Here is a 20,765-nt window from a genome sequence, read left to right on the forward strand (position 1 = left end):
GGTGAAGGTCACTGAAGGGTGCCATAAAAGTTGTAGGAAGCATTAATTATCCGTCAAATGATGGATAACTAGTGTACCTGATTTCGGAGATATAGAGAGATTATTACATGAGGTAAAGTATTAAACGGATCAGATATTTTTATCTGAAAGAGTGACATTTTTAGGATAATAAAAATAATCTAGTTTCGTTTTAAGGTGAAATATCCCGCTGCTCCAAATATCACCATCTTTTTTTTCAAATTCCCAACAATTGATTTTCGTTAACAACAATAGCATTAGATTCAAATGGAAAATAGTTTGAAGCATGAAGCGTTGCTGACTTTTTCAGAAATGAATATTATGTCTAATCATGATAAAAAGAAAATTTTATATGATAAATAAAAAGATCATAATGTTTTATCTCACAATAAAATTTAACATATGGACACTGTTGCATTGCGGTTAAACTTCAGTTTAATACGTTAAACTTAAATGAACATGCTTAAAATTCAATAACAAGGACATTCTTGATAAACTCACGTTAAATATCTGTGTTTGTAAACATGGGCATGACCTCTGTCAAATAGTTAACGGATTTTTTACCGGGTGTGTTCAATTTGTTTACTCTACACAAATCACTTGACACAGTCTGATCAGATGTGCTTTTTCACTTTTCTAATCTGAATTTTCTGGATTATAGTTTTAACACTGTTCATTAATACACAACAAATTCACAACATTTCATAAATTTACTTAGTGAAAATGCAAGGATAAGTGTCAATCAAATGCGTCCCAAAATTTGTAGTTTTTTAGCTCACCTGAGCTGAAAGCTCAAGTGAGCTTTTCTGATCACATTTTGTCTGTAGTCCGTCTGTCCGTCAATCTGTAAACTTTTCACATTTTCGACTTCTTCTCTAGAACCACTGGGCCAATTTCAACCAATCTTGCCACAAAGCATCCTTGGATGAAGGGGGTTCAAGTTTGTTCAAAGGGCCATGTCCTCTTTCAAGGAGAGATGAGTAAGAATTAGTGAAAAATTAATAGCATCATTTAAAAAGCTTCTTCTCAAGAACCACAGGACCAGGAAAGATACTCACGTGGAAACATTCTAAGGTAGTGTAGATTCAAGTTTATTCAAATCATGACCCCCGGGGGTAGGGTGGGGCCACAATGGAGGATCAAAGTTTTACATAGAAATATATGGGAAAAATCTTTAAAAATCTTCTTCTCAGGAACAGCAAAGCCCTGATTGGTCATATTAATATAGAAGCATCCTTAGGTAGTGTATATTCAAGTTTGTTCATTACAAATCATGACCCCCAGGAGTAGGTTGGGGCCACAATGGAGGATCAAAGTTTTACATAGAAATATATGGGAAAAATCTTCTTCTCAAAAACAGCAAAGCCCTGATTGGTCTTATTTATATGGAAGCATCCTCAGGTAGTGTAGATTCAAGTTTATTCAAATGATGACCCCCGGGGATAGGGCGGGGCCACAATGGAGGATCAAAGTTTTGCATAGAAATATATAGGAAAAATCTTAAAAATCTTCTTCTCAGGAACAGCAAAGCCCTGATTGGTCATATTTATGTGGAAGCATCCTCAGGGTGTAGATTCTGTTTATTCAAATGATGACCCCCGGGGATAGGGTGGGGCCACAATGGAGGATCAAAGTCTTACATAGAAATATATAGGAAAATTTTTAAAAATCTCCTTCTCAGGAACAGCAAAGCCCTTATTGGTTATATTTATGTGGAAGCATCCTCAGGGTGTAGATTTTATTTTGTTCACACGATTACCCACCAGGGATAGTGTGGGGCCACAATGGAGGATCAAAGTCTTACATAGAAATATATAGGAAAATATCTTCTGATGAACTGCAAAGCCATGATTAGTCATTTTGATATGGAAGCATCCTCAGGTAGTGAAGATTCAAGTTTGTTCAAATGATGACCCCCGAGGGTAGGGTGGGGCCACAATGGGGGATTGAAAGTTTTACATAAGACCTCATAGAAAATTTTTTTTCTCAAGAACAGAAAAGCTATGTTTAGTCATATTGATATGAAAGCATCCTTAGGTAGTGTAGATTCAAGTTTGTTCAAATGGTGACTACTGGGATAGGGAGAAGCCACAATGGGGTATTTAATTTTTACAAAGGAATATATGGGATTTTTTTTTTTGAACATTCTGAAGTACAACATAGCCATTTGTTATATTGACATGGAAGCATCATCAGGTAGTTTAAAATTCAAGCAATTCACTTTGAATATGATCAAACACATATTTATCAACCTGCATTAAAAAAAGAGGTAATGGGAATACATTTCTATGTCTCAGCATATGTCTTTAGATTGTATCTACTTTACTCTCAAGTATCTCAATGATATCTCTATTCACAAAAAAGTTAAAAATATCAGGAGTGCAGCACTTTCTGTGACATTTTGAAAATTTATTCTTATTTTGGAAAATATGTGAAATAAATAATAATGGTTTATGTTTGAAATAGAGACTTTCCTGATAATTTTCAAAGTAATGAGCTTTAAATGTAGACTGTCGAAACTTTTATTTGACCAAATTGGTTGGAAAAAAATGATTTATCATGTCAGGAATGCAACAGAAAAGATGTACTGTCGCAAAATAATAATAATATTTATAAATAAATAAAATAATAATATTAATAAAAAAACATCAATTTTGAAAATCTGAAAGACAATTATTATAAGTGAAAAAAGAATTTTCAAAGCGTAAAACAATAACTGATATACAATTTTAGATTTAAAAATGTTATATAAATCAGAAGCAGAATTAAGTTAATGAAAGTCAAGTATCTGTGCATACCAAATAATGTCAGGAGTGCAACATTTGATGTTTTGCTCCCCAGCATGAAAAAACTTTTATCAGTATATGATTCTCTGAATTTTATTTTGGAATGTTTTTGGTTCCTGTGAAGGAAAATATATTATAAAATATATTTTATTTTCTAAATATATATTTTAGCCATTTTTGTTTTAAATAAATAGGGAATAATTCAAGAGATAATGCCTGGTTAAAATATTTCATGTGTTTTAATAAGAAGTATTGGACTATAAATATTGCACTATTTTGTTTCCACATGATGTTGCCAACACTTTATGAATTTTTGTGTTCTATGGTTTTATTTTTTAATTTTACTGCAGTCAGGAGTGGAACAAAATTGTTTTATAATTAAACAGCTAGCAGTTAAGAAAAATCTCTGAAGTAGGTTTATTTAAATCCTTTAAAGATTAACATAAAAATCCTTGTTTTTTAATTCCCTTAAGGGTGGGTTATTGGCGAGGATTAGGAGGGCATAGTATCTTTAACATAACTACAATATCAAAAGATAGTACCCCCTCCATTTTCTGACCTAATGGAATCTGAAACTTCCTTCTGTCTGATATTTTTTTTATCTATCACAATGGTGCAAAAAAAAAAAAAAAAACTTTTGTAAGTACAGGTACTTTTATGTTTCATCAAAATATTTTACTATGTATAGTGTACATGAAAATAACATCCATTCTTAACGAGGTTCGCTCCTGAGCTTTTGAGCAGATTTACATCTTAACCTATATTTCAAAAATTCTGCGTAAAAGTTTCAATTCTACAATAATTTTGGATTCTACAATGCCAATTAAACTATATTCAGTTAAAACTCCATGATTAGATTCCATACCAAAAGCATTAAGCGAGGAACTATATTTTGTGGCGGAAGGTTTTTTAGAAGAAAATGATCATTTTTTCTCTCTCGAAGTATTTAAAGTATGTTAAGTTTGGATTCCTATTTTTACATGCAGTCTGCACACAGAGTTATTTTATGCAGTGAATTTTATACTGGTCCTAAATTATATATTAAATAAACTATCATGAATTCTATCATCATATTTGATAAATATAACGAATATATTGTGAAAATCAAGAAAAAATATCCCTATTTTAAGCTTAAAATTAGCACTATTTTAGTAATATCTTAAAATTAACATCACAGACCCCCACTTTTTGTTTTCTTTTCTGAATATATAAGATACTTTTAACCATTCTTCTTAAATTCAGTAAAATGTCATTACTTTTTGCTTGTTAAATTTTTAATGCCAGAAAAATGAATTTTTTGAGTGCAAAAAGGTCAATAATTGAACATGCGGAGTAATTTGAGAAAAATTTCGTTGTCACAAATTTTAATGTGTCTATTCAAGATGAAATAAGACTGTGTTTGTTCCCATAATTTATTTGAACAAAAAATATTGGAGGAAAAACTTTAACAATTGATTTATGTGTAAGACGTATTTACAGTGCAAAAAGGTCAAACTAAATGCTCTGTAGCGCCAAAAGAAAAGCGCATTGACCCCCATTTTTTGTTTTGATTTTTAATTAAGCTATGTGTATAAATTCTAAAAATATACTTGATAAAAAATTCTCATTACTTTGGATGGCAAGACCCAACCTCCTTAAGATGCTTTCATTTTAAACTCCAAGGAAGTCGTATCTTGAGATAGTCCTAAGAAATATCCGTAGACACGTTTTAAGACACATCATAAGAAATTTTCGCAAGCATGCCTGTAGAACATTATAATATATTTCCGCGCACTGTCAATGCAAACCAAAAAATCTCACATATGATCTTGAATTATATAAAAACAAACTCTATATGATAATGTTCTTAATCCTAATTTCTAGTTCTCTTATTTTCAATATTTCAATGTCAGTTTTCCAAGAACTAGTACACAGTAAGTCAGTACCAGTCATTACTGATAACCATATCTTTATCTTGAAAATCTCTGATTCTGGAAACGTAGATTTAAACAATGATATATGTCATGCAGAAAACATTTTTAAATAAACAATTTAACATTCCTTCATATGTGTTTAACTATAACATGACAGACAAATTATCATTTCAGTATATCTGAAAACGTCACCTAAGAATTTTTATCCAATTGAAATTGAATTGTTTTCTGGGATGAATATAAAAACTATTTATATCAAAATTAAGAACACTTATAGACATATAAGCGTTATACTTAGAAATCATTATAATCTCAGAAAAAAAGAATAAATTGCCAAATGCATCAATTATTATGAGAGTTATTTTATATTTCACTTACATGTTCGTTAAAAAAATTATCAGTAACTATATATTAGTCATATTGTGTACCTATGCCATCCTAGGGCTTTACACATCTTTTTAACATACGTCCTGTTGAAGTGTAGTCCAAGTATTTTCAGGTTGTTTAAGCATTATCAATTATATCATTTTTGTTCATATGATGTAACATTTTAAAGACAAAGCGAATGCAAAATACTAAACTGAGCGCTTTTTCAATCGGTACAACCAACCTGTTATGGCAATACGTGCTATAGAAGTTTTGACATTTTGCTTATTTGCTTTTCTATTTGAAACATTAAGGCAGAAAGTTTTGTTAAAAAGAGATATCTCCACAAGACCTCATCGATTTTATTTTTATTACTTATATAGCTTTTAATAAAGGAGAGTATTGCAGTTTATATTTATTTTATGGTATTATTGCATATTCTAAAATTTAATAATCCGATTAAGTTTCTATCGACTTCATTTCCTGTGCAGCTATGGATGGTATTGTCGAGTCTTGTCCACAAAACCTTACAGATATTAGAAATGCATCTACAAGACTGGGCTGTGGTCGTGACAAGTATGGTAATGATCAGTATATATGTCTTCCAAACGTAGAGAAGACCGGTCTGGTAGAATTATGTCATAATGGAATCATGGGGATAGTACAAAGAGGTGAGCAATTAAAAGTTTTGGTTTAACAAAGACCAATGATATCATGGAATTTATACAAGAGTCAATTACCAATAAATAATCGACTTATCAAAGACATGAATCAAAGACAAGAACCCAAGTAAACATAAAATAACGATCCATATTTTATTGTTACACTTGTAAGAATCTTTTCATTTTTTTTTTTTTTTTTTTTTTTTTTTACAAAATCAGTCATGTGTTTTTTTTAGGAATCTGTTTGGAAACAGCTGAGGGAAAACTGTTCCAAAGCGACTGCTCAGGGTTTTTATCAGGCTGTCCAGATGATGCTTTCAGGAGCAATGAAAATTACAATTGTAAGAGAAAAAATAAGTTTTTTCTGTTTTATATTTTGATAACACTTAACCACTATACGAATATTCCATTTTCATAATTGATTTAGATCCTGCATGTCAACGAATAAATACACAAGACCGATGCTATCTTGCCGACCCTTCCTGTGCAGTAACGTAAGTAAAAGAAATACATTCATCAAACGTGCTCTCACATGTATGTATGGGGTTAGCATTACATGATCAATAAAATTTTTCAAACAGAACACAGAATATCTTTTACAGATCAGGGGTATTTACAACTGAAATAAACTTAGACCTTGACGTGTACAACACTACGAAAATAAATAATCAAACGATCACAATCCAGGAGTACGAAACCGCCGATATTGGTGCAATAGTAGGGGGACTTTGTGCTGGAGTGATTCTCCTCATCGTCCTCCTGTTCTTAGGAGTTCTTCTGTGGAGAAGAAAACAAAGGAGGAAAAACAAGACTAAAGAACCAGATCCAGGTATACATTGCTTTATTTGAATGTTATAATTTAGTAAATATACATGTATGTCTCAGCTATTTCATAGATAAGATCATAATTCAGTTGTTTGTCTTTCAAACATTTAAATTACGATTTAGCAATTGCAATTACAATTGGAAGATCCAACTGATTTTAAAACTATTCACGCATGAATAATGTAAACAAATGAATTTGAAAGCTTTTTTGTTAAGATACTCTTATCAATTTCACTCCATCCTATACATCGAAAATAAATTCAACACCTTTTTTTCTTTCGAGATATATATGTACTTGTAAGTTAACAAAAATAAAAGTGATAATTCTACGTCGAATGTACAGTGAAATTCTTGAAAATTTATCAACGTTCTCCATATTGTCACTTACATGTACATGTTTCGATCGCCATAAAAACAGCAATGATCGATTTCACCACTGTATTTGGAATATACAAGGGGCGAGGCTTACTGACGGCAAGATTAAAGCGGGGTCCGCTTCACGCATGAGTGCGTAAAGCGAACCCGGAAAGCGAACGCCGGGTTCGCTCGAGCAGACACAGAGCTGACCCCGAGCTAACGCAGAGCGAACCCGAATAGCACCCAGAGCGGTCCCAAAATTTCTGAAAGCGAACCCGTAGCGGACCCAAAGCGAACCCTGGGTGCGCTTTGGGTTCGCTCTGGTGTTAGGTTGTGTTCGGTCGGTTCTGTATACATGTATAACGATTGTATACATTTTAATGCTGTTTCCTGAGGTCAATTCGATGATTTAGTCACCTTCAAAGTATAATATAGCCCAAACGTTTTATAATACGATTCAATGATAAAATGATATAAATCAAGTACAGGCCCCCTGCAACACCAATAACAAACGACCCATTCCCATCCTGATTCTATGAGCCTGAATATATTGTACACATGAGTGGATTTCGGGTGCAAGTGAAATAACTTTTCAAAGTTTCAAAGTCATTTGTGTCACTTTCAAGTTTATCTATTTTGATAAATCCTTTTGTTCACCAGGAAGGTCATATGCAGGTGAACACATCGTAGTATTTTTTCTACAATGTTTGATATTATCCAGGCCTAGGAGATATTCAATCATATAATATCATTAGTTGTTGATATTAGACAAAATATATACATGTATTAGAAGGAATTAATGCTATCTTGAGTTATGATTCTGTTAAGTGTCTCTCTCATTCTTACTCACCTATTCACAAAAACCACACTGATAGGTAATACTCTGAAATGCAATGTGAATGGCATGAATAATCAAGGTATTTGATTGTTTCATTTTTAATCTTTTGCAGAACGAAATATAGTTGAAATTCGAAAAGTATAAAGATTTGAAAATTTTTGGATTACTGTCTTTGTGTATTTTTAAAAATCGCATTTGATGATTTCAATATCAAAACGTACCTACATCTGTACGTGGATGGTTGACTATATTATATTAAGAATGGTCTTATAACAAAAAGGAGATACCTAAAACTGTTTTCTTTTTTATGTAAACAGTTAAAATTACTAACAGAAAAGACATGTTCTACCTTTGTTTTAAATATAGCGTAGAGCGTTTCTAAAACTGAATGTTATTCAAATAAAATTCTAGTATAATCATTGTAGACACAGATTATTTTGAAGAAAAAAAGGAAAGCGGTTCTGAAAGTGACTCATACCAAAGATGCACCAGTAGTCTTGATGATTGTACATTTAGTACACCATTGCTGCCAACTTATAATATTGACGATGCTGGTAAGAATGAGTATTACGTATTATGTTTGTGTATACAATCTATATTTTTATCTAAATATTTCTGTAGAAAATATTAATAATTACATTTCTTAGTTTGTGATTGGTTAATAAACCCAATTAGTACAAAATATCAGAGCATCTTTACAAGAAATAATGTAAGTGTCTCACTAAATTATAAAATACCAAATTTAAAATAAGAAATTTGTTTTTCAAATTTAAAATAAATATGATAGGAATATAAATCATTTCATTTAGCAAGAGTTACGATACTGAAAACAGGCGGACTAGAGAAAAGGGAGCTTGTTTTCACAGAGACTAGTGTCAAAAGTGAATTAAAGAGAAGAGTCCATGATGTCACAGAGGCTGATACCTGTAGTAAACCAAAGGAAAAAAACCATGGTGTAACAGAGGCTAGTGTTAATAGTAAACCAGAGAATAGAACCCATGGTGACACAGAAGCAGGTGTAAATAGTAAACCAGAAGGAAACGTTTATGGTTTTCAAAAGGCTGGCATCAATAGAGAATCAGAGGAAGGAGTGCACGGTGTCATAGAGGCTGAATTCAATAGTAAACCAGAAGAAAGAAGCCATGGTAACACAGAGACTAATGTTATTGAGGCCGGTGTCAATAGTGAAATAGAAGAAAGAGTTTATGGTGGAACAAAGGCTGGTGAATATGATAATATATATAAATATATATATATATATATAGAGAGAGAGAGAGTCTGTATAAACTACCTAAAGCAAAGGGATCTTGACTTGCTTTGCGGAAAAATATGTTCCAGCGTTCGCAGCGCCTTCAGTGGGATGTATAGAAAATTTCAAACATTAGAAATTTGACGTTTTCATTTACCTTGTCAAGATATTATAGCCTTCAATGTATTGAATTATTGGGGTATTTACCAAAAGTTTTGGTTAAGACATTAAAGAGTTCATTGAAGTATGGAGGGTAATCGTGTTCAAAAATCCAGACTTGTAAGTTTGTAAATCCAAACTTGTAATCGTATCAGTTTCATAGTCTACATATGTGAGTAGGTAATTCCGACATCCTAGCATGTAGTTCCGAACATACAACTGTGTTGACTTTGAGTTTATACTATGAATGTGTGTATTTTTGATTTGATGTTGTAAACTTTGTTTTCCGGAATTTATATATCCGCGCTCTGAATAAAACACAAAGACAACTGACAAGTCTACAAATGTAAAGTCTACACGTTTGTCGAATTTTGATATGAGAACCTATGGAGGGTCATCAGTGCCACAATTATTTTTAATGGTCTTATTTTCTTGTTTATTCTATCTTTTTGTTTTCCAAATTAAATTCTTCATTTTTTATTTCTTATTTCAATTCTTACTTCTTGAAGGCGCGGATCTAGAAGGGGGTCCGGACCCCCCACCCCTCCCCCTGAAATTTGCAGACTTATTAAATGTTTATACTAAACGAACTAAAAGTGACCTTGGATCCCCCTCGAAAACGCTGATCTGTGTTAAGTTGACGACTACCCCCCCCCGTTCCTCCCTCCCCCCCCAACACACACACACGCACGCGAGCGCGAAATAGGGTTTTCATGCTTGGGAAAGGAGTTTATTTATTTATTATTTTTTTTTTTTGCTTGTCAAGAAATTTCTGGGTTGGATTTTTTTGGACTGGGATGGTACCCCCCCCCCCCCCCCCCCGGATCCGTGCCTGTTCTTGTTTATATTTTCCAGTTTTATTTTATTTTATTTATTTTATTATGGCAATTTTGATTCCTTTCGTATTTTGATTCTATTTTAAAATTTCAATTATGTTTCACTTCACCTAACTTAATACTTAATTTTTTTTTTTGGTAATAACTATATGCAAAATCGAAAGTTTGTTTAAAAAAATAGAACTTACAGAGTTAAACTAAGAAATCCGAATAAAATTTAAACGAAAAGGGGCGCTACGGTCTTTTATGTACAGGTACACATAGATCTTGGCGAACAGTCTAGCTACAAAACATACGAAACGTAGAAACATTTCCATGGAACATTTTTTTTTCATTTTAAAAACCATATGATGTCATTCTTGCGTGTTTTCTCTCGTTTCCAGCCCGTAGGAAGCATTTTCATTGGGGGGGGGGGGGGGTAGCAGTGGGCACAAAACAAAACTTTCTTGATAAGCCCCCCCCCCCCCCCAATGAAACATTCCTGTTGAGGGGGCACAACGATGAATTAGCCTTATTTCTTTTCTTATGTATTTACCGACAAAATTATTGAGGGGGCACAATCAGAAATTGCTTTTTTTTTTAAATTGGTATAATATATACTGGCACCCTCACCCCACTTGCTACCTACGGACCTGGTTCGGGGCCATAAAACTTAGATGAGCTCACTTATGATCCCAGTCTCTCTTTTCTACATACTATTAATTCCTTTGGTAAATGTGAGACTGTGATCAAAAATGAGCCCGTCTAAGTTTTATGGCCCTGGTGCAAGATGTTTCAAATATGATAAATATGACCGCCATTTTTGATTGCCCGCTTATGGTACACAAATATCAGGTATCTTTAAGTTATTTTTTTAAAGTAGGACAGAGAAAATTTTTTTTTCACTAACAAATCTCAGGTCCGAAGTAGGAGGGATCGAAAGGCTCCCAACTTTTTTGTGTGGAGAATAATCCTTTGCAGCTGTTTTAATATGAAAATTCATTTATAGGCTTTATGCCCAACTACCCCACCCCCCATCCCCCTTATTTTGCAGTATCATTAAACTCTGGCAACTTCTTGCGTTGAAAAAAAAGTTACTGAAAAGTTAAAGATATCCTAAACATCGCCTCCCACGAAGGAGGAGTTTGGGCAGTTTATTTATTTATTTCATCGTCAATTTTTTTGGATCCCCCTCCCCCCCCCTTCGGTTGAGACCTTAAAAACCGAAGCCCCTCTAGATCCGCGCAAGCCGTGAATAAGCGGGTAATGATTCATGTCACATCGTCAAATAAAATAAAATTAAGAAGATAAAATAAAATTGGAATATATAAACAAAAAGTTAGAATTAAAATTAAATAACGAATTCAAATGAAAATATTAATATAAAATTGGAAATTAGAATAAAAAAAAATAAAATCTAAATAATTTATTTCAGTTGGAAAAAGATGAAGTTAGAATAAAAAAAGGGAAAAAATGTGACACTGATGCCTCTCCATAGTTTCTCATAATCAAAATTCGACAATCATGTAGACTTTACATTTGTAGACTTGTCAATTGTATTTGTGTTTTATTCAGAGCGCGGAAATATAAATTCCGGAAAACAAAGTTTACAACATCAAAAATACACACATTCATAGTATAAACTCAAAGTCAACACAGTTGTATGTTCGGAACTACATGCTAGGATGTCGGAATTACCTACTTACATTTGTAGACTATGAAACTGATACGATTATAAGTTTGGATTTACAAACTTACAAGTTTGGATTTACAAACTTACAAGTCTGGATTTTTGAACACGATTACCCTCCATATTGAAGAAGCTGTTGAGGTATTTTCTAATTTGTTAAATAGACTAATAAACTCGACGGTATATAAGTTGCATGATAAGATAGAACAGCTGTCAAAATTCGAGAAGGTTTAACAAGGTGCAACTCACTGAAAAAAAGCCTTTGGCATTTTTTTTTAAAGAAACAAATCTTGATTGCCTACGTCTCCTGATCGCACTTATCTTTTGATTTTTAGCAATAATTATAAAAATCCGACGATCCTTATTCAATTTCAACAACAGGCCATGGATGTAGCATTCTATCATGCTATAATCATGGTATGTAAGGAGAGGGCGGAGAGGAAAAATAACTGACATGAAAATTCTTTGACAAGCAAAAAAAAAAAGAAGAAGAGAATTAACTAAAAACGAAAATCCTCCTTTTTTTTTAGGAAGGAAGGAATTAGGGTTTTAAAATATTATTCAACAAGAAAAAAAATCATATATTAACAATGAAGAATTTTATTTTACTACAGGAAACAATGGGAGGCCAAGTCTGCCTTTGAATGAACATTACAAACAATTTAATGTCTCAAAGTTTCACATTGAAATATATACATAGAAAATCATTGAAAAGTCCTCTTCTCAAGAACCACTGGAACAGAAAAGCTGAAATTTATGTGGAAGCCTCCTGAGGTAGTATAGATTCTAAATTGTTCAAATCATGCCCCCAGGGGTAGGGTCGGGCCACAATAGGGAATCGAAAAATTATATTGAATTATAAAAAGAAGAAGGTACGGTTTTAGCTTTATTGTGCCCTAAAAATTTATTATTTTCAAAAAGTTTTGAAACTGGCTTAAATATTAGTTGAGTATATGACTGTGATAAATCAGGAAAGAATGTGACATGAAGGAGTACCATTCTGGAAACATGACGTCATTAATTTGATGCATTTCTCTATTTTAAACAGAAAAAGCCTCAAAACGACCCATTTCAAGGGTTATTTTCCTTATGAAAAAGTGTCCACAGTCCTTGCCCACCTTAATTTTCAGATATGTTGTGTAAAATTCTTTGAAAATTGGTGTCTTCTACAACTTTTAAGAAAATACGAGAAAATGCACAAGGTTATGATGTCATAATTGGCATTCAGAAGGTTATGTGAGAAAAATGAATTTTTTTATCTTTCTGTATGGAATTTCAAAAATTCAGAAAGCTTAAGTTTCAATCTTTTACAACACTTTCATTTTTAAGAAAAACAGAGCAAGATTTGTATTAAAACAGTACCATGTTCTTTAAAAATCTTCTCAAGAACCACTGGGCCATTAAAGGTGTAACTTACTTGGAAGTTTCCTGAGGTAGTGTAGATTCTAACTTGTTCACATCATAGCCCCCGGGGGGTAGGGTGGGGCCTCAATAGGGATTCAAAGTTTTATTTTGAAATATATAGGAAAAGTCTTTCCAATAAGCACATGGCCAGAAAAACTGAAATTCATAAGGAAACTTCCTGAGGTAGTGTAGATTCTAAATTTTTCAAATTACATGTATGACCCTCGGAAGTAGGATGGGGCCACAATGAGTGTTACAAGGGGGGGAATCTGACGAAGAACAGCAGGACCAAAGTTAATCAGGTGAGCGTTGTGGCCCATGGGCCTCTTGTTTTTAAATTTTACATAATTATTCTTTACTGGATGGTACATGGTATGCCACATGTACATCTTATCAACATTTTCCATAGAGTTTGGTGTCATCCAAAAAGCAGAAAGACTCAATTTTCGAAAAGAAAACAAAATCCTTAAAAATTCTATGAAACACTGAATATTCAGTTCACTTAAATTAAACAAATTGAGACTTAAATAAGTTCGTCAATTGGACATCTTTTAAAAAGCTATACACCAGTTTACAATGGTTACTACAGTGAATTCCCTATTTATTTTTATTTTCAGTTCAGTGATCAATGATCAATATTTTAAGCGCACCTGAGCTGAAAGCTCAAGTAAACCTTTTTGATCACCAGTTGTCCATCGTCGTCCGTCCGTCCATCTGTAAACTTTTCACATTTTCAACGTCTTCTGAAGAACCATTGGACCAATTTTAACCAAAGTTGGTACGTTACAAAGCATCCTTGTTTTAACCAAAGTTGGTACGTTACAAAGCATCCTTGGGTAAAGGGAAGTTTAAATTGGTAAAATGAAGGGCCAGACCTCCTTACAAGGGGATATAATCAAGAAAAGACAAAAATAGGGTGTTGTCATTAAAAAATCTTCTTCTTAAGAACCACTGGGCCAGAAAAGCTGAAACATATTTGGAAGCATTCTGGGGAAGTGTAGATTCTTACTTGTTCGAATCATGACCCCCTTGGGTAGGGTGAGGCCACAATAGGGAATCCAAGTTTCACATAGAAATATATACAAGAAAACTCTTTAAAAAATCTTATCAAGAACCACTGGGCCTGAAATGCTGAAACTTATGTGGAAGCATCCTTGTGTAGTGTAAATTCTAAATTAATCATGACCCCTGGGAGTAGGTTGGGGTACAATAGTGAGTCCCAGTTTTACATTGAAATATATAGAAAAACCTCTAAAAATCCTCTCCTCAAGAACCACTGGGTCAGAAAAGCTGAAACTGATGTGGAAGCATCTTGGGGAAGTGTAGATTCTAAATTATTTAATTCATGACCCCCCTGGATAGGTTGGGGCCACAACAGGGAATCCAAGTTTTACATTGAAATATATAGAAAAAAATCTTTTAAAACCTTCTTCTCAAGACCCACTGGGCCAAAAAGCTGTAACTTATGTTGAAGCATCACTGGGTAGAGTTGATTCTAAATTGTTCAAATCATGACACCCGGGGGTAGGATGTGGCAACAGAAGAGAATCCAATTTTACATTGAAAATATATAGAAAAAAATCTTTTAAAATCTTCTTCTCAAGAGCCACTGTGCCAGAAAAACTGAAACTTATTTGGAAGCATCCTGACATAGTGTAGATTTCAAATCATGACCCGAGGATAGGGCGGGGTAACATCACGGAATCCAAGTTTTACATTGTAATATATAGGAAAAATCTCTAAAAATATTTCCCTCAAGAACCACTATGCCAGAAAAGCTGAAACTTATGTGGAAGCTTTCAGAGGTAGTGTTGTTTCTAAATTGTTTAAATCCTGTCCTTAGGGTCGAGGGCCACATGAGGTATTCCATGGGGGTAAATCTGGTGAAGAACAGCAGGGCCAAAGTTACTCATTTGAGCTTTGTGGCCCATGGGCCTCTTGTTTATAAATATTGATGTTATGTTAAATTTGTGTCATTATTTTGTACAATAAAAACAAGATATATTGAGTACAGCTTTGAACCTGTCACGTCATGGTCAGCTGATGTCTGCATCAATCGATCGCTCGACTCCGTAGCAATACCTTTTGACCTCCGAATTAGTAAAGTCTAGGGTAGCTTAAATAAGTGATAGTTGGCTCTCAGTAATTGTGTTTCCCCAGAAAAATGCAACAATTCGTGACGCAACAATCCTGATTTTTTCACAGGAAATTTGTTTCTAGACATCCCAGTGAGCGCACTGCAATGGCAAGGATTCGCTACAGAGAAAATACATTAATGACGTCACAAGTCGGCGATCACTTTGATTTAGGTCTCTGTGTATATGTTTTCTCTAAACTATTTATCACTATTGAGTTATTTAGCGTAATTTTAAAAATTCCCCGCTTTGGACCCCAAAGAAACATTTACCCATTCATATATATCCAACGTTGTTGTTATACAATAAAGTCTAATCCATTTATATATTCAACAATGACAAAGCACAATAGCTTAGTCAAACACCCCCTTTTACCCTTTTATTCATGGATTACTGAGAATCTGGTCCAAATGTCGTTTCAAACCTTTTCATTGTACTGAGCAGTCATGGAAACAGATGAAGAAATTTTTATAAATAAAGTATTTAGAGGGGCTCAGATAGTGTTTTGAATACTTTTGACCTGGAAGGAGAAGAAAACTCCAGAATTTTGATAAAAAGACATTATCATTACATATAAGATGATGATTAATTTTGTTGCGGAAAAGTGTTGGAATCTTATGCAGTTTCAGTCAATTGATACTTCTAATAGTGCTAAAACAGATGAGAAGATTATCGGCGTTATGCGGAACCTGCTTTAAAAACATTCAATGTGAAGATCTGTCTAAAAACGATGTAAAAGAAATAGATTGGCTGTCAATTTATTAAATTGTTCTGGAAGTAGGTTCGAAAAGTGTGAGAACAGAGATGAAGCTCGAATAAGTTGAGAGGATTTCCTGATAACTGACCCATGAAATAATAATCAGTAACAGGAACTGAAGTGATCTAAGGTTTAAGGTGAAATTGTATTTCTAAGCGTTTCAAAAATTGATGCTTTCAAAATTTAGGACCAGACACATTTCCGTAAAAAAAAAAAATCGGATAAGTATTGGATATTTCATTGACGACAGGATTCTAAAAGTGTGCAAAATTTGGAGAAATTGTTATTTTTCTTGAGCATTAGAAGTGCATTTGTAGCAAGATTCTAATTGTGTGAAAAATGGGAATTAATTTTGTAACTCCATGTGCACTGGAAATACGTCTTTTTACAAACTAAATTCTTAGAGAGTGACAAATTCGGAGTAATTATTATTTTTTTGTGCACTGGAGATACTTTTTAAAATTAGATTTATCTCTATTGGTGTTCACTGTTTCATTGTTTTTATGCACAGTCGGATATTTAAATAGTTTTATGATTAATAGTAATCCAAGAATGCTATCTTTGTTATTGCATCTGAATCATGTAAGCTTTAAATTGTGCTGTGCTGATGTTAAACAAAATAATGATGTTTATACAACGATAGAATCTTGTTGTAACATCCCCCCCCCCCCTATACTGATGACATCCCAAATATTCAGGACTTCATTGCATGTGACCCTTTTAACAAAAATCTTACAATTGAAATAAAGATTTAAAAAACTCATTTAATCTTTGTTTAATAAAGATATTAACTTCTTTTAAAAATAATGTAATCTAAGGTACTATAAAAAAAATTTTGACATACTACATGTACACTTTTATGCTTTTGGTAAATTGAAGAATTTTTGGTCGTAGTCGTAAGATGTTTTATGAAAAGGGCCAATGATATCTTACATGAATAATAAAAGTGCCCACCCAGGGATATTTATCAATGGTGCTAATTTTGATATAGTTACATGTAACATTCTTATTCATGTCTATTCTTTGATTAATCCCACAATGTTTGATGATGCACATTTTTTCAGTTGTTAATTAAGTTTTTGATAATTGCAATAGAGCTGCAGGTTGCTAAACTTTAAAATTGGGACAGACAACTTTGGAGTGGACATTTCTCCGAAGTTGTGCATCCTTTTCCACAATACGATTCATTCTGTTTTTATATAGTGTTTTTTTTATTATCAAAGGACAAGGTATGGTAACGGTTGAATCTGGCCCCTTAGTTGATGTAAAAATCAGAACACATTTAAAATTATAACAATTTATACTTAAGAACTTATAATGATGCTTTTAAAAAAAAAAAAAAAACAGCACTTATTTTAATTCAAATATTACACGGAGGCCACAAGAGTGTGTAAAAGTAGGATATTTTCCCGAATTTCCTGAATTCCGGTGGAATTTCGTCAGGTTTGAGATACTTTTCACTTATTGAAACATAGAGCACAAGTTTTTCTATCTGAGATTTTTATGCATAAGATGCATCTGATACTAGTGTATGAAATATATAAATTTCGTACATAGGCAAGCTTGTGTTCTATATTTTCTGAAACAAAATGTGCTGTAAAATTGAATTCGGAAATTGACATATTTTCTGACCTTCCTGTGACCTAAGTGTATCCCATAACTTAGAACCAATGCTCATTTTGTGGCAGGGTGACAACAGGTTTCTATTGATTATATTTTCTGAAACAAAATGTGCTGTAAAATTGAATTCGGAAATTGACATATTTTCTGACCTTCCTGTGACCTAAGTGTATCCCATAACTTAGAACCAATGCTCATTTTGTGGCAGGGTGACAACAGGTTTCTATTGATAAACTGTTGCATCATTCTAAAAGAAACCCCAAACCAGGAGCCAAAAAGGGGTCTTAGCCTATCTTGTCCTTTATATATGAAAAAAATTCAACATTTTCTGCTAGTTAACATAGATTTGTCTTTTCATGGCATCTTTGGATATTTATTTTCTTTTGCTTAGTCTTTTTTTTTTATTTTTAACCGGAATGACAATTACTTTTAAACACATTCATGTATTACACTGTGCGTTTTGTCATTCTTCAAACATGGGGGTGTTTGTTTTCCGTTTTTCTTTATCTGTTTTTGTTTTCATCCCTACATTCTGAAAATGTCAACATTGAAAATCTTATTATCATGGGTTGAAGATAGATTTAAATTCTGTGAGAAAATCTAATCATTAATTTTAAATCGTACTAGTGCATCCATTCTTTTCATTTCTAAGTAAAATTGCCAAATTTGTAAAATTGATTTCGGTTTAAGTGAAAATGCATAATTCCTTGAAAATCATTTTTCTGCTCCCTAGTGTTCAGCGTGAAAGGGTCAAGGGTTCTGGAGGCCATGTGAAAAGGGGATCCATTTATAATAAAGTAAAAATGCATGATATTAAAAAATCATTCTTTTCTGATCCTGAGTATTAAACAAACAAATTTAGTATATAGTTATGGTGTATAAGGATTCCTCATACCAAGTTTCAAATTGTATGGCTCCTGGGTCATTGGTTCTGTTGTTAGAGCGGTGCTCTATTGATAATATAGTGAAGTGCATTATTTCTTTGAAAATCTTCTTCTCTGCTCCTGGATATTAAGCAGATAACTAAATGCATAGTAATTGTGAGCAAGGGTGCTTTTACCAAAATTGTGAAATTTGTGGCCAAAGAGTAAGCAATTCTGTTGATGGGGAGAATCTCTATTGACGATCGATCGATCGATCGATCGATCGATCGATCTATCGATCGATCTATCTATCTATCTATCTATCTATCTATCTATCTATCTATCTATCTATCTATCTATCTATCTATCTATCTATCTATCTATCTATCTATCTATCTATCTATCTATCTATCTATCTATCTATCTATCTATCTATCTATCTATCTATCTATCTATCTATCTATCTATCTATCTATCTATCTATCTATCTATCTATCTATCTATCTATCTATCTATCTATCTATCTATCTATCTATCTATCTATCTATCTATCTATCTATCTATCTATCTATCTATCTATCTATCTATCTATCTATCTATCTATCTATCTATCTATCTATCTATCTATCTATCTATCTATCTATCTATCTATCTATCTATCTATCTATCTATCTATCTATCTATCTATCTATCTATCTATCTATCTATCTATCTATCTATCTATCTATCTATCTATCTATCTATCTATCTATCTATCTATCTATCTATCTATCTATCTATCTATCTATCTATCTATCTATCTATCTATCTATCTATCTATCTATCTATCTATCTATCTATCTATCTATCTATCTATCTATCTATCTATCTATCTATCTATCTATCTATCTATCTATCTATCTATCTATCTATCTATCTATCTATCTATCTATCTATCTATCTATCTATCTATCTATCTATCTATCTATCTATCTATCTATCTATCTATCTATCTATCTATCTATCTATCTATCTATCTATCTATCTATCTATCTATCTATCTATCTATCTATCTATCTATCTATCTATCTATCTATCTATCTATCTATCTATCTATCTATCTATCTATCTATCTATCTATCTATCTATCTATCTATCTATCTATCTATCTATCTATCTATCTATCTATCTATCTATCTATCTATCTATCTATCTATCTATCTATCTATCTATCTATCTATCTATCTATCTATCTATCTATCTATCTATCTATCTATCTATCTATCTATCTATCTATCTATCTATCTATCTATCTATCTATCTATCTATCTATCTATCTATCTATCTATCTATCTATCTATCTATCTATCTATCTATCTATCTATCTATCTATCTATCTATCTATCTATCTATCTATCTATCTATCTATCTATCTATCTATCTATCTATCTATCTATCTATCTATCTATCTATCTATCTATCTATCTATCTATCTATCTATCTATCTATCTATCTATCTATCTATCTATCTATCTATCTATCTATCTATCTATCTATCTATCTATCTATCTATCTATCTATCTATCTATCTATCTATCACTTGTTTGAAATCTCCTCTGTTCCTTGATATTCAGGGAACATGCTTAGTGCATGTTTATGATGAGCAGGGGTGCTTCTTCTTCTAAAATTTTTAATTTCATGGCCCTTTGGTCAGGGATTCTAGTGTTAGGACAGGGCTCTATAGATCAGATAATGATTTGCATATTTTCTTTAAATATCTTCTTATGTCCCTGAATATTTAGCAGAAAATTTGCATAATTATGATAAGCAAGGATGCCTTTTCCAGAATCATGAAAATTGCATCCTCGTAGGTCAGGGGTTTATGCTAGGCTTAGGCTCTGTTGATTATGTTGTGAAAATGTATTATTTCTTTGCACCTGGGTATTTAAAAAAGCAAGCCAAATGCTAGGTTATGATGAGCAAGAGTGCCTTTTCATATATTCTTAATTTCTCCGATTTGGGTGAACGGTTCTGATTTTAGTGTGGGGCTCTATTTCTTTAAGAGTGAAAATACATTATCAGGGTTCTCCATGGGCCGTTTAACGTGGCGGCCCCGCCACAGTTAAACTCCTTAGCGCCACAGTTAAAAAATCAACGCCATAGTTCCCCCACAGTTAAAATATTAGCGCCACAGTAAGATAGTCGTTGTCAGTAAGATAAATATATAAATTTAAAAACCAAATGAACCTCCAAATTATGTACCATTTTTCAGTTTCTAATGCTAAACCGTTAATTTACTCTAATTAGGGCCCATTGTTTGGCTTGCACA

The 20,765-nt window shown here is 32.8% G+C and overlaps 1 protein-coding gene and 1 long non-coding RNA gene across 2 annotated transcripts in view; both read left to right on the forward strand.

The window, feature by feature from the left end:
- The first annotated feature begins 6,182 nt into the window (after positions 1-6,182).
- Positions 6,183-8,313, forward strand: LOC133201397 (uncharacterized). The gene is made up of 3 exons (XR_009723084.1): positions 6,183-6,239; positions 6,348-6,574; positions 8,191-8,313. It is a non-coding gene; the product is annotated as an uncharacterized LOC133201397 (long non-coding RNA).
- The window catches only part of LOC133201424 (uncharacterized), a 63,907-nt gene continuing 51,455 nt past the window's right edge, over positions 8,314-20,765 (forward strand). Inside the window, exons 1-2 of the mRNA XM_061337227.1 lie at positions 8,314-8,319; positions 8,553-8,988. Coding sequence (XP_061193211.1) covers positions 8,314-8,319; positions 8,553-8,988 — 442 coding nt within the window. The remainder of the gene's footprint in view (positions 8,320-8,552; positions 8,989-20,765) is intronic.

The sequence above is a fragment of the Saccostrea echinata genome, unplaced genomic scaffold (assembly GCF_033153115.1).
Source record: "Saccostrea echinata isolate AGI-Se365-2 ecotype Australia unplaced genomic scaffold, CSIRO_AGI_Sech_v1 ptg000044l, whole genome shotgun sequence".
In the NCBI taxonomy this organism is placed as follows: Eukaryota; Metazoa; Mollusca; class Bivalvia; order Ostreida; family Ostreidae; genus Saccostrea; species Saccostrea echinata.